This window comes from Salvelinus fontinalis, chromosome 33 (genome assembly GCF_029448725.1).
Source record: "Salvelinus fontinalis isolate EN_2023a chromosome 33, ASM2944872v1, whole genome shotgun sequence".
In the NCBI taxonomy this organism is placed as follows: domain Eukaryota; kingdom Metazoa; phylum Chordata; class Actinopteri; order Salmoniformes; family Salmonidae; genus Salvelinus; species Salvelinus fontinalis.
The window spans coordinates 38489494-38504668 of record NC_074697.1 but is presented as its reverse complement, the minus strand read 5'-3'; the positions used below and the strand labels follow the sequence as shown (position 1 = coordinate 38504668).

Here is a 15175-nt window from a genome sequence, read left to right as displayed (position 1 = left end):
CTCTCTCCTGTTTATCCTAACCTCTCCCTCTCCCCTGTTTATCCTAACCTCTCCCTCTCTCTCCCCTGTTTATCCTAACCTCTCCCTCTCTCTCTCCTGTTTATCCTAACCTCTCCCTCTCTCTCCCCTGTTTATCCTAACCTCTCCCTCTCTCTCCTGTTTATCCTAACCTCTCCCTCCCTCTCCCCTGTTTATCCTAACCTCTCCCTCTCTCTCCTGTTTATCCTAACCTCTCCCTCCCTCTTCTGTTTATCCTAACCTCTCCCTCCCTCTTCTGTTTATCCTAACCTCTCCCTCTCTCTCCTGTTTATCCTAACCTCTCCCTCTCTCTCCTGTTTATCCTAACCTCTCCCTCCCTCTCCCCTGTTTATCCTAACCTCTCCCTCTCTCTCCTGTTTATCCTAACCTCTTCCTCTCTCTCCTGTTTATCCTAACCTGTCCCTCTCTCTCTCTCTCCTGTTTATCCTAACCTCTCCCTCTCTCTCTCTCTCTCCTGTTTATCCTAACCTCTCCCTCTCCCCTGTTTATCCTAACCTCTCCCTCTCTCTCCTGTTTATCCTAACCTCTTCCTCTCTCTCCTGTTTATCCTAACCTGTCCCTCTCTCTCTCTCTCCTGTTTATCCTAACCTCTCCCTCTCTCTCTCTCTCTCCTGTTTATCCTAACCTCTCCCTCTCTCTCCCCTGTTTATCCTAACCTGTCCCTCTCTCTCTCTCCTGTTTATCCTAACCTCTCCCTCTCTCTCTCTCCTGTTTATCCTAACCTCTCCCTCTCTCTCTCTCTCCTGTTTATCCTAACCTCTCCCTCCCTCTCCCCTGTTTATCCTAACCTCTCCCTCTCTCTCCTGTTTATCCTAACCTCTTCCTCTCTCTCCTGTTTATCCTAACCTGTCCCTCTCTCTCTCTCTCCTGTTTATCCTAACCTCTCCCTCTCTCTCTCTCTCTCCTGTTTATCCTAACCTCTCCCTCTCCCCTGTTTATCCTAACCTCTCCCTCTCTCTCCTGTTTATCCTAACCTCTTCCTCTCTCTCCTGTTTATCCTAACCTGTCCCTCTCTCTCTCTCTCCTGTTTATCCTAACCTCTCCCTCTCTCTCTCTCTCTCCTGTTTATCCTAACCTCTCCCTCTCCCTCCCCTGTTTATCCTAACCTCTCCCTCTCTCTCTCTCTCCTGTTTATCCTAACCTCTCCCTCTCTCCCCCCTGTTTATCCTATCTTCTCTCTCTCCCAAGTGAACTGTAGTTCTGCATAAAACCACACTGGAGACTGCACTACATCTGTCTTCCCTTGAGATCATTGTCTTATGATTATCGTCATTTACATGGAACTTGCAGTCTTTCATTATTTAGTCAGCAACCCGATGGTAGCAAATTACCTCCATTGTGTTGCCCAAGTATAGTGCCTGACTGCAATGTGTTCTGATTTAAGCAAGCATCCTAAATGTCCTTTATTGGTCATACAAAGTGGTAGATGTCCATTTATAGTGTGTCTTTATGAATGATGGGAGAGTGGAGACATAAGAGGCCTTTATCAGCAAAACAGTGTCCGCTCTTGGTTGCAGGCAAATATAGTTTTTATGTTGTGTTGGTGTGCTGTCTAATTACTGATGGCGCCTGCGCTTGTGCAAGCTCACATGCAGACACACACACAGACACAAACTGAAAGTGACATCAATTTAGGAATGCTAATGAGAAAGAGGCTGAATGGAAGATGGCTACAGAGAGTGTGAGAGAGAGAGATGAGATTGCTTGTATACTTACTTCAAATTGTAGTCATCGCATAAACAGTTTACAGCATGTATATAAGGTGCAATGAAATGCTTGCGTGCTAGCTCCCTCAACAATGCAGCACAATAATCACTATCAATAATAAAAAAGTATAATAAAAAATAAAAAAGTTGTCAGGCCTGTGCAGGGAGTCAGCTAGGGTAAGCTGTTCAGCAGTCTGATGGCCTGGTGGTAGAAGCTGTCTCGGAGCCTGTTGGTTCGAGAACCGATGCTTCAAAACTGTTTGCCAGATTGTAACAGAGTGAACAGTCCATGGTTCGGATAACTAGGAGTCCTTGGTGATCTTCCAGGCCTTCCTCTGATACTGCCTGGTGTAAATGTCCTGGAGGGCAGAGAGCTCGCCCCCCCAGTGATGTATTGGGCCGTCCGCACCACCCTCTATAGAGCCTTGCGGTTGAAGGCGGTGCAGTTGCAATACCAGGCGGTGATACAGCCGGTCAAGATTCTTTCGATGGTGCAGCTGTAGAACTTCTTGAGGATCTGAGGGCCCATGCAAAATTTCTTCAGCCACCTGAGGTTGAAGAGGCACGGTTGCGCCTTCTCCAGCACGGTGTCGGTGTGATTGGTCCATTTCAGGTCCTCTGTGATGTGCGCGCCGAGGAACTGGAAAATGGTGACCCTCTCGGCTGCAGCTCCATCAATTTGTTTGGAAACAAATGAAATGTGATTTTTCAAGTTTGTTTTTTCATCAATGAGGACCCCCAAGAATTTAGTGGATTGAATGCGGGAAAATCGATTTCCTAATGGAAAATGTAGAATAACGAGTATGTAAAAGCTTTTTAATAATTCAAGTTGGGCTGTCAAATGATTTAACTAATGAATCGAGTTAATGGCATTAGTTAATCGCAATTTGCTCATGTGTGGCCCTAAATAAATATTTCTCCATTTAAAAAGCAGTGCAGAGTTACAGGCATATTATGCTTTGATTGTAAGGGACGAAACCCAAAAGGATCTACATCAGAATGTTTAAATAGCATTTTCACCATAAACAACACAAAAGTCACTGTAACATACAGCTATTCATGCTCCCAATGTTTAAGTAGGCCTACTCCCTCTTATCAATGTTCTTGAAGTTTACACTTGCGCACAGCACACACATGCGCTATTTTAAAATGGCCGACGACATGCACACGAATCCGCGGCAGAAAGAAAAAATATAACTCTGGTAATATTGGGCATAACTTCTACATGATTTACGGTGTAATTTTTTTTTACAACGATAAACATGATGCGCATAACTTTGACAGCCCTAATTTAAAGACACCTTATTTACTTTAAACCAGTCATCTAAGTTTGTTTTATTACGTGTTCATTTTAACGATCAATTTCTGACCATCTCTATCAGACAGAAAGATGTTGGTGTCATCAGCAAACAATATAAAGCGTCCAATCAATCAAAATTGTCATTAACATAAATTTAAAAAGCTATGGACCAAGGATCAAACCTTGAGGAACTCCACAGGGGATGTTCTTGAACTGTTTCCTATAAACCAAGTAGCTCCTAAACCAGTTGAGGTCTCTATTTCGAAGCCCATAAGTTTGTAATTTATGCAACCAAAAAAAATTGTCAGCAGTATCGAAGGCTTTCGAAAGGTAAATGCTTTCTTATTTACTTATGTGTGTGTGTTTTATTTATCTGTGAGTGACTCAGCCAGTTGGAAGAATCTGGAAGTGTAGCTGGTCTTGTGTTGAGTTAGAGTGCATCTGCTTTGCTGACACTGTCTGTCTGTGCAGAGAGACTCTCTCTTCCAGTAATTGGCCCAAAGTCAGATGAGTAATGGCCCTTGACCACATCAGTCATAACTCTACTCCCTGGCCTTCAGAGCTGTACTGTCACCACAGTGAGCAGTACCTCCACTGAGACAGACAGGACCAGGCATTACTCATGTCCACCATCCTATCCTACTAGCATGGGGTTTTGTGTGTTTTATAAAAACCTATACAGTCCCTTCTGAAGGTATTCATACCCCTTGACTTATTTCCCATTTTGTTGTGTTCTCACGCATCTACACACAATATTCCATAATGACAAAGTGAAAGCAGATTTATTGAAATACAGAAATATCTACTTTACATAAGTATTCACACCCCTGAGTCGATACTTTGCCGGCGATAACAGCTTTGAGTAATTTTTGGGTATGTTTGTATCAACTTTGCACATCTGGATTTGTGGATTTTCTCCCATTCTTCCTTGCAGATTTTCTCAAGCTCTGTTAAGTTAGATGGGGAGTGGCGGTGAACAGCAATTTCCACAGATTTCTAGGCTTTGACTCAAGGACTTTCACATTCTTGATCTAAAGCCATTCCAACATTGCTTTGGCTATATGCTTGGGGTCAAATCTTCGCCCCCAGTCCAAGGTTGTTTGCACTCTGAAGCAGGTTTTCATCAAGGATTTGCTTGTATTTGGCTCCATTAATTGTTCTCTCTATCCTTACCAGTCTCCCAGCCTCTGCCGCTGAAAAGCGACCCCATAGCATGATGCTGCCGCCACCATGCTTCACGGTAGGAATAGTGTTAGATGGGTGCTGAGCTGTGCCTGGTTTTCTCCAGACATACCGCTTTGCATTCAGGCCAAAGAGTTGAATTTTTGTCTCATCAGACCACAGAATCATTTGCCTTATGATCTCAGAGTTGTTCACATGCGTTTCTGCAAACTCCAGGTGTGTTATGTGGCTTCTGTCTGGCCACTCTCTCATAAAGCCCAGATTGTTGAAGTGCTGTAGAGACTGTTGTCCTTCTAGCAGGTTCTCCCATCTCAGCCAAGGAACTCTGTAGATGTGTTAGAGTGGTTATTGGGTCCTTCTTGCACGGTTGCTCAGTTTGTTCGGACAGCCAGATCTAGGCAGAGTCTGGGTAATTTCACATTTGTTAAATTTCCCAATGATGGAGACCACTGTGCTCTTTGAAACTTTCAACACTCTTGAAATTGTTTCCCAGATATATGCCTCATCACAATTCTATCTCGGAGATCTACGGACAGTTTCTTGTACTTCATGGTATAGTTTCTGCTCTGACATGCACTGTCAACTGTGGACCCTTCTATAGGCGTGTATGTTTCGTTCTAAATCATGTCCAAACAATTGAATTGGCTATAGGTGGACTCCATCTCAAGGATGAACAAAGAAATTGGACGCACCTAAGTTCAATTTGAAGTGTCATAGCAAAGGTGTGTGAATACTTATTTAAGTTAGATATTTCTGTATATCATTTTTTTTTCAATCAATTTGCTAAAATGTTTAAAAAAAACATGTTTTCTCTTTGTCATGATGGGGTGTGTAGATGAGTGTGAATTTTTGTAATTTTATTTAAAAAATATTCTGGCTGTAACAGAACAAGATGTGGAATAAATCAAGGGGTATGAATACTTTCTGAAAGCACTGTAGCAGGCTGGTAACAAAAGTGTTTGGCTCAGACTCTCTTTCTCTCTTACACTCTCTATCCCCCCTCCCTTCTCCCTCTTTCCCCTCCCCTCTCTCTCCCTCTCTCTTCAGGATTGTGGTGAATGTGAGTGGAGCTCCCGTCCTGTGGCGTGTTGACAAGGATGGCTTCCAGCGTTCCTCCTTGTTGGAGGGGACCATCATGTGGTTCCAGCAGGTCTCAGATGGACTGGTGGTCCCTGACCACTCCCTCCCCCTGGGACACAACTACTTCCTCAGTAAGTAGGAAGCACTTCCACAACTACAATAATACTGCTACAAAAAACAATATGGATTCGGGAGGTGGGGGGGATGGCTAGGCGGGGTGGGAAACATGGTTTCCGGGTGGGGAAGGAGGATGCGGGGCAGGTAGATGGGGAGGGGGGGTGGCTAGGCGGGGTGGGAAACATGGTTTCCGGGTAGGGAAGGAGGATGCGGGGCAGGTAGATGGGGAGGGGGGGTGGCTAGGCGGGGTGGGAAACATGGTTTCCGGGTGGGGAGGGAGGATGCAGGCGGGTAGATGGGGAGGGGGGGTGGGAAACATGGTTTCCGGGTGGGGAGGGAGGATGCGGACGGGTAGATGGGGAGGGGGGGTGGGAAACATAGTTTCCGGGTGGGGAGGGAGGATGCGGGCGGGTAGATGGGGAGGGGGGGGGTGGGAAACATGGTTTCCGGGTGGGGAGGGAGGATGCGGGCGGGTAGATGGGGAGGGGGGGGTGGGAAACATGGTTTCCGGGTGGGGAGGGAGGATGCGGGCGGGTAGATGGGGAGGGAGGGTGGGAAACATGGTTTCCAGGTGGGGAGGGAGGATGCGGCGGGTAGATGGGGAGGGGGGGGTGGGAAACATGGTTTCCGGGTGGGGAGGGAGGATGCAGGCGGGTAGATGGGGAGGGAGGGTGGGAAACATGGTTTCCGGGTGGGGAGGGAGGATGCGGCGGGTAGATGGGGAGGGGGGGTGGGAAACATGGTTTCCGGGTGGGGAGGGAGGATGCAGGCGGGTAGATGGGGAGGGGGGGGTGGGAAACATGGTTTCCGGGTGGGGAGGGAGGATGCAGGCAGGTAGATGGGGAGGGAGGGTGGGAAACATGGTTTCCGGGTGGGGAGGGAGGATGCAGGCGGGTAGATGGGGAGGGGGGGGGTGGGAAACATGGTTTCCGGGTGGGGAGGGAGGATGCAGGCGGGTAGATGGGGAGGGAGGGTGGGAAACATGGTTTCCGGGTGGGGAGGGAGGATGCAGGCGGGTAGATGGGGAGGGGGGTGGTTTGGGTTATCTTTGTATGCATTTCCTTGATAGTGTTTGTAGTTGGTCACAAACAAAAAAATAATATGGAGGAAGGAACTTTATCCTGTTATTTATCCTGTTATTCTGTTATCCTCCTGTCCATCTTGTGGGAAACCTAGACACATGTAGCAAGCACTTGTATACCTACCACTGGTGCGTATGTTTTTGGTGAGAGATTACAATCTCCTAAGAAATGAATCCAGTAGCACATCTGATGGTATAGTGCATAAGACACAATTACTTCCTCAGTAAGGCCCCTCCTACATCTCAACTTACTTACTTAAGTAATCCTATTTGTTCCCATGTGGAACAGAAGGCTTTCTGCCACTTCAATACAAATGTTAAAAACCATATGGAGGAATATACTGTAGGTTACTCTATTCTGTCTGTCCATTTGGTGGTTAACATATATGCATATGTGTTATGGCACTATCACTTCCATATTTCCATAGCACATATAGTGATAAAAGTGCATATTATACATATTTATACTTAGAACATACGTGTAGTTTATTGGTATAAGGTACCTCAAAGTCAGAGCCATGAATAGGATAGTATGGTATTCCATCATGTTTTCAATATTAACATTCACATTCTCTGCTGTGTTCCGAGTTGTCTGGATCAGTAATTTGCATGAAATGTCAATCAAGAACACAATATCCATAAAATCCATAAACAATATGATAATGGCTCATTTGTATGGGGCTGGCGCACATAAACACTTGACTCTGGAATTCAATTTTGTTATCTTTCTGCATATTTTATCGCTAAGTCTTTCTATTTCCAATGAGGTTACAGTAACGTACGCCCTGAGGGTTCGGTAGATTCCAGCAGGTGTGGCGTCATAATTGGTGTCCTACCCTTCAGTGAATTTTCTACTTGACCCCTGTGCGTGGCCTCCATAACAACACAGCTTTGTTATGTCTCAGCTTGTCTGTCCACTGACCTTGTGCTGGCTGGAGACACTCCGCCTGAGATCCTGCGGCTCTGTCTGAGGAGATGGTGTTTGTGGGGGGAAACAGCAAGAGAGAGGGGGGAGAAGAGAGAGATATAGAGGGAGGATGAGGGGGAGTGAGGAACGGGAGAGAGGAGGGGAAGAGTTGTTTTTCTGTCACCGTGTTTGGTTGTTTACCACTCTGGATAATAAATGAGTCACGTCCTTGAGAGCAAGACTGCTGTGGAGCTGTGTTTATGTCTGCTTGTGTGCATCCCACATAATCTGCCTCACATGCAAAAACATGCACTACACACGCACACGTGAGACAGATGGTGTGAATGAAATACTGATGGTGGCATACAGAGTGGACTGTAAAATATACATATATATGATTCAACGCACAATTGTAAGGCAACCAGCTGCAATAGGAGTAAACTCACAACGGAAAGTTTGGGTGTGAACATTTTGTTGAGCAACCACAATTCTATTGAATCTTTTTTTTTTTTTACAGTGTGCGTGTTTAATGCTACGTTTAGACAGGCGGCTCAATTTGTCACGATCGTCCATGGGAGAGAGAAAAGACCAAGGCGCAGCGTGTAAAAAATGCATCTTCTCTTTATTAAGGAGATGACCAAACGAAGCAAAACAACAAATCGAAGACCATGAAACCAAAAACCGACTAAATGCAAAACCTGCAAACTTGACACAGACCTAGACACAGACTAAGACACCGACTAAGTCAATGACCCAACAAACACATGATGCCTATGGCCGCCTAAAATATGGCTCCCAATCAGAGACAAATGAAAGACATCTGTCTCTGATTGAGAAACCACTCAGGCAACCATAGACATACCTAGAAACCCTCACTAAACCATAGACATACTCACTCAACACAAAACCACACACACAAAACCCAACAACCCCTTAACCATATAATCACCCAAACACCAACCTCCCCCATGTCACACCCTGACCTAACAAAAATAATAAAGGAAACAAAGATAACTAAGGCCAGGGTGTGACATAAACCCCCCCCTTAAGGTGCGAACACCGGGCGCACCAACATAAAGTCTAGGGGAGGATCCGGGGTAGGCCTTAATATGGCGGCGGCTCGGGTGCAGGACGTGGCCCCCACTCCACCATAGTCGATCTCCGCTTCGGTATCTCTGGTAGATCCTGGCTGAATGGCGACTCTGGCTGATCCTGGCTGGCGGGCGACTCTGGCTGATCCTGGCTGGCGGGCGACTCTGGCTGATCCTGGCTGGCGGGCGACTCTGGCTGATCCTGGCTGGCGGGCGACTCTGGCTGATCCTGGCTGGCGGGCGACTCTGGCTGATCCTGGCTGGCGGGCGACTCTGGCTGATCCTGGCTGGCGGGCGACTCTGGCTGATCCTGGCTGGCGGGCGACTCTGGCTGATCCTGGCTGGCGGGCGACTCTGGCTGATCCTGGCTGGCGGGCGACTCTGGCTGATCCTGGCTGGCGGGCGACTCTGGCTGATCATGGCTGGCGGGCGACTCTGGCTGATCATGGCTGGCGGGCGACTCTGGCTGATCATGGCTGGCGGGCGACTCTGGCTGATCATGGCTGGCGGGCGACTCTGGCTGATCATGGCTGGCGGGCGACTCTGGCTGATCATGGCTGGCGGGCGACTCTGGCTGGCGGGCGACTCTGGCTGATCATGGCTGGCGGGCGACTCTGGCTCGTGGCAGACGGATGGGTAGACTGGCAGCTCTGACGACTCGGGGCAGACTGGCAGCTCTGACGACTCGGGGCAGACTGGCAGCTCTGACGACTCGGGGCAGACTGGCAGCTCTGACGACTCGGGGCAGACTGGCAGCTCTGGCCGGCTGAGACGCACTTTTAGCCTGGTGCGTGGTGCCGGCACTGGTGGTACCGGGCTAGGGACACGCACCTGAAGGCTAGTGCGGGGAGAAGGAACAGGGCATACTGGACCCTGGATACGCACATTAGGCCTAGTGCGTGGTGCCGGAACTGGTGGTACCGGGCTGGGGCCACACATCTCAGGGCTAGTGCGGGGAGCAGCAACAGGACACACTGGGCTCTCAAAGCGCACTATAGGCCTAGTGCGTGGTACCGGCACAGGTGGTACCGGGATGAGGACACGCACCTCAGGGCGAGTGCGGGGAGAAGCAACAATGCGAACAGGGCTCTGGAGACACCCTGGAATCCTGGGGCGTGGTGCCGGAACTGGTGGTACTGGGCTGGGGCGGAAAGGTTTTACAGGAGGTGTAGGACTAGGAATGCACACAGGAGGCCTGGTTCGTGGGACTGTCATTCCCAGACGGTTAGCACGCAACTCAGGACGAGCATGAAGAACTGACTCAGGTAACATCACATCCCGCACACGCTCTGTCGGGTGGATGTCGTGCCTCACGCACCAACACAGCAGCTCCCTCTTTTCACTCTCCTCCAAACTCCTCAAAAAATCCTTAACAGTCTCTGTATCCTTCCCATTGCTCACCTCCAGTATCTGCACAACGGGCTCTGGCTCCCTCCTTTCACGCTGCTTGGTCCAAATTGGTTGGGTCATTCTGTTACGATCGTCCATGGGAGAGAGAAAAGACCAAGGCGCAGCGTGTAAAAAATGCATCTTCTCTTTATTAAGGAGATGACCAAACGAAGCAAAACAACAAATCGAAGACCATGAAACCAAAAACCGACTAAATGCAAAACCTGCAAACTTGACACAGACCTAGACACAGACTAAGACACCGACTAAGTCAATGACCCAACAAACACATGATGCCTATGGCCGCCTAAAATATGGCTCCCAATCAGAGACAAATGAAAGACATCTGTCTCTGATTGAGAAACCACTCAGGCAACCATAGACATACCTAGAAACCCTCACTAAACCATAGACATACTCACTCAACACAAAACCACACACACAAAACCCAACAACCCCTTAACCATATAATCACCCAAACACCAACCTCCCCCATGTCACACCCTGACCTAACAAAAATAATAAAGGAAACAAAGATAACTAAGGCCAGGGTGTGACATAAACCCCCCCCTTAAGGTGCGAACACCGGGCGCACCAACATAAAGTCTAGGGGAGGATCCGGGGTAGGCCTTAATATGGCGGCGGCTCGGGTGCAGGACGTGGCCCCCACTCCACCATAGTCGATCTCCGCTTCGGTATCTCTGGTAGATCCTGGCTGAATGGCGACTCTGGCTGATCCTGGCTGGCGGGCGACTCTGGCTGATCCTGGCTGGCGGGCGACTCTGGCTGATCCTGGCTGGCGGGCGACTCTGGCTGATCCTGGCTGGCGGGCGACTCTGGCTGATCCTGGCTGGCGGGCGACTCTGGCTGATCCTGGCTGGCGGGCGACTCTGGCTGATCCTGGCTGGCGGGCGACTCTGGCTGATCCTGGCTGGCGGGCGACTCTGGCTGATCCTGGCTGGCGGGCGACTCTGGCTGATCCTGGCTGGCGGGCGACTCTGGCTGATCCTGGCTGGCGGGCGACTCTGGCTGATCCTGGCTGGCGGGCGACTCTGGCTGATCCTGGCTGGCGGGCGACTCTGGCTGATCCTGGCTGGCGGGCGACTCTGGCTGATCCTGGCTGGCGGGCGACTCTGGCTGATCATGGCTGGCGGGCGACTCTGGCTGATCATGGCTGGCGGGCGACTCTGGCTGATCATGGCTGGCGGGCGACTCTGGCTGATCATGGCTGGCGGGCGACTCTGGCTGATCATGGCTGGCGGGCGACTCTGGCTGATCATGGCTGGCGGGCGACTCTGGCTGATCATGGCTGGCGGGCGACTCTGGCTCGTGGCAGACGGATGGGTAGACTGGCAGCTCTGACGACTCGGGGCAGACTGGCAGCTCTGACGACTCGGGGCAGACTGGCAGCTCTGACGACTCGGGGCAGACTGGCAGCTCTGACGACTCGGGCCAGACTGGCAGCTCTGACGACTCGGGGCAGACTGGCAGCTCTGACGACTCGGGGCAGACTGGCAGCTCTGGCCGGCTGAGACGCACTTTTAGCCTGGTGCGTGGTGCCGGCACTGGTGGTACCGGGCTAGGGACACGCACCTGAAGGCTAGTGCGGGGAGAAGGAACAGGGCATACTGGACCCTGGATACGCACATTAGGCCTAGTGCGTGGTGCCGGAACTGGTGGTACCGGGCTGGGGCCACACATCTCAGGGCTAGTGCGGGGAGCAGCAACAGGACACACTGGGCTCTCAAAGCGCACTATAGGCCTAGTGCGTGGTACCGGCACAGGTGGTACCGGGATGAGGACACGCACCTCAGGGCGAGTGCGGGGAGAAGCAACAATGCGAACAGGGCTCTGGAGACACCCTGGAATCCTGGGGCGTGGTGCCGGAACTGGTGGTACTGGGCTGGGGCGGAAAGGTTTTACAGGAGGTGTAGGACTAGGAATGCACACAGGAGGCCTGGTTCGTGGGACTGTCATTCCCAGACGGTTAGCACGCAACTCAGGACGAGCATGAAGAACTGACTCAGGTAACATCACATCCCGCACACGCTCTGTCGGGTGGATGTCGTGCCTCACGCACCAACACAGCAGCTCCCTCTTTTCACTCTCCTCCAAACTCCTCAAAAAATCCTTAACAGTCTCTGTATCCTTCCCATTGCTCACCTCCAGTATCTGCACAACGGGCTCTGGCTCCCTCCTTTCACGCTGCTTGGTCCAAATTGGTTGGGTCATTCTGTCACGATCGTCCATGGGAGAGAGAAAAGACCAAGGCGCAGCGTGTAAAAAATGCATCTTCTCTTTATTAAGGAGATGACCAAACGAAGCAAAACAACAAATCGAAGACCATGAAACCAAAAACCGACTAAATGCAAAACCTGCAAACTTGACACAGACCTAGACACAGACTAAGACACCGACTAAGTCAATGACCCAACAAACACATGATGCCTATGGCCGCCTAAAATATGGCTCCCAATCAGAGACAAATGAAAGACATCTGTCTCTGATTGAGAAACCACTCAGGCAACCATAGACATACCTAGAAACCCTCACTAAACCATAGACATACCTAGACATACTCACTCAACACAAAACCACACACACAAAACCCAACAACCCCTTAACCATATAATCACCCAAACACCAACCTCCCCCATGTCACACCCTGACCTAACAAAAATAATAAAGGAAACAAAGATAACTAAGGCCAGGGTGTGACACAATTCTGATTTTTATCCCACTAATTGGTCTTTTGACCAATCAGTTCACCCCTGATGTGAAAAGATCTGACGTGATTGGTCAAAAGACCAATTAGTGAACAAAAATATCAGAATTGGGCTGCCTGTCTAAACGCAGCGTGTGTGTGACTGCATGCGAGTGCTGCAGCCAAGAGGAGCAGTGACTGTGCATTTGTGAGCTTGTGTTGTGAGGAACAGACATCATTGGGCTGACCTAACCAGAAAATGGTGAGGTGTTAGGGGACCAGCTTGTACAGACTCCTGATTGGCTGCACGGCTTTGCTGTGGCAATGACTTATCCTGGCTGTGCTCACGCCTCATTGGCTCAGAGCAGGTTCCTAACAATGGCTGTTAATCTTCACTTTGAGTCTATTTTTAAATGGATGCTTCTGTTTTGATTCATATTTGCTCACATGGCCTTTTCTTCAACATTTCTCTAATAGTTGGTCGCCGAGGAAATTCATTTTTCTTTTGCAGTGGCAGCTAGAGGTGTCTTATCCAGGCAATGATCCATATGCAACCCCTACATTTGTCAAACATAAGGGGTTCTGGTCAATGTTGCGCACAATGATGTTCATCTTCTGTTAGTTTAAACATAATCTTCTTTGCAAGGAACCATCACTTCTCTCTGCACATAGCCTCTGTACCTAAGTCCTTGTCGACCCCCCCCCACCACCATTTTCTCTCTAGTTAACTAGGCAGTTTGTTCAATATTGCTCACATGTAGTCAGCCTTTTCATATTTATCAGGGTGAATCAGCTAGGACCTTAGAATAACCGTTTTAAAAAATTATCTAGTTTTTTTCTCTCTCCTGTTGTAGGTGTTTTGCGCATGGGCGCCCCCAGTGGCTCGGAGGTCACCCTGCGTCTCAATCTGACAGTGAAGGCCAGCAGCTGTGTGGAGCCTGGCAGCCGCTTCAGCGACCCACAATGCTCTGGGAAGGGGAAGTGCATCACTCAGCCCTCTGTGGTAAGAGGTCAGGGATCAGATATGTGATGTCAGCTGCCCTTGAGTTGGTGAATCAATCCCTTGTCTTTGGGCTTGATCCTGTGAACAATATTTCAAGGCTTAACATGTCACTTTCAATATTCAGAAAACAGGTTTTCCCCTCAATATACTGGAAGGTAATTGCTGTAATTCAGCAGAATATTGTAAGATTACGACACTATTGTCTTGATGATACACTATGCGGTAACATAGCAACAAGAGACTGAGAGGAGAAAAAGATAAGCAAGACAGAATAAAGACCATGCCTTATTGCCAGAAAGGTATTGTGGGATGGAGACAGAGTTCTTAAGTCCTGCATCCCTACTACTCCCTGGGGCCCCCCCTCGCTAGGTCCCTAGGGGCGTCACTGTTAGCACACTGATCACTGCTGCACAGAGGAGTAGAGAGAGGAAATGGAGAGAACCAAGGTGAAGAGTGAGAGAAAATAAAAAAAAGGGAGAGAAGAGAGGAAGGGAGGGAGAAGAGACGTGTGCTAGAATGAGGGCCTGCTAACTCTTTCCCTCCCCCCTACAGGTGCATTGTTACAGGGTGATTTAGCACAACACACTATGGGAGCTAGGAGGAAAGGGGCATCGGTGGGGTGTAGAGGACTAACAATAGAGAATCGCAGAGCCCCATGTAGCCCCAGTAACCAAAACCATCCCAGTGACATATGAAGTGTTTTGAGTCAGTATGTGACAGTGACCCCGTGTCCCCTCTGACCTCTAGAGCACCTTCTTCTGTGAGTGTGAGGATGGTTACTCTGGGATATTCTGTGAGGAGTTTGATGCCTGCCACCTCAGGCTCTGCCAGAACTACGCCATCTGTAGTGACTTGAGGCAGGGGGACGAGGGCCGTAACTTCACTTGTATCTGCCCTCCAGGTAACTACTGTGTGTTTGTGTGTGTGTGTGTGTGTGTGTGTGTGTGTGTGTGTGTCTGTCTGTACATGCGTATGAGCGTGCATCACAGGAGCCTGCTGAGGGGAGAACTGCTCATAATAATGGCCGAAACGGTGCAAATGGAATGGCATCAAACACTTGCAAACCATGTGTTTGATGTATTTGACACCATTCCACCTATTCCGCTCCAGCCATTACGAGCCCGCTCTCCCCAACCTCATGTGGAATGCATGCCTGCGTGTGTGTGAGTGTCTCCAAATGAAATAGGGAATGCAGTGAAGAATGCATAGAAGAATGCAACCTTTCAACTTATCAACTAGATATATTTGGGGCCCGGACCAGTGAGTGCAGCTCTGATCTACCTGAGAGGTTAATTACCTTGTTATAGAAGCAGAGGCTGTTGTTGATTGCCAGCCACATCTTATTAGAGAAGGGTGATTACAGGACTGTGGTGGTATGTCTGCCTGCCTGACAGACTGAGGGCAGTGGGTTCTCACAGGCTCATCCAGAGCAATGTGGAGGCCGCACTACATGATTGATGTTAATTGGCTTGATGGGTGGTAAGGTTGAAGGTAATTGGCTAGATGCAGGACTTGTTGACTTGTTCTTGGAAGAGTGAGGGTTCTGTTTTGAATTGACCTAATGAGTTAATGAAGA

At 49.4% G+C, this 15175-nt stretch overlaps 1 protein-coding gene across 1 annotated transcript in view; it reads left to right on the top strand.

The window, feature by feature from the left end:
- The window catches only part of LOC129832191 (delta and Notch-like epidermal growth factor-related receptor), a 75693-nt gene that overhangs the window by 39849 nt on the left and 20669 nt on the right, over nucleotides 1-15175 (top strand). Inside the window, exons 4-6 of the mRNA XM_055896051.1 lie at nucleotides 5275-5438; nucleotides 13451-13599; nucleotides 14347-14500. Coding sequence (XP_055752026.1) covers nucleotides 5275-5438; nucleotides 13451-13599; nucleotides 14347-14500 — 467 coding nt within the window. The remainder of the gene's footprint in view (nucleotides 1-5274; nucleotides 5439-13450; nucleotides 13600-14346; nucleotides 14501-15175) is intronic.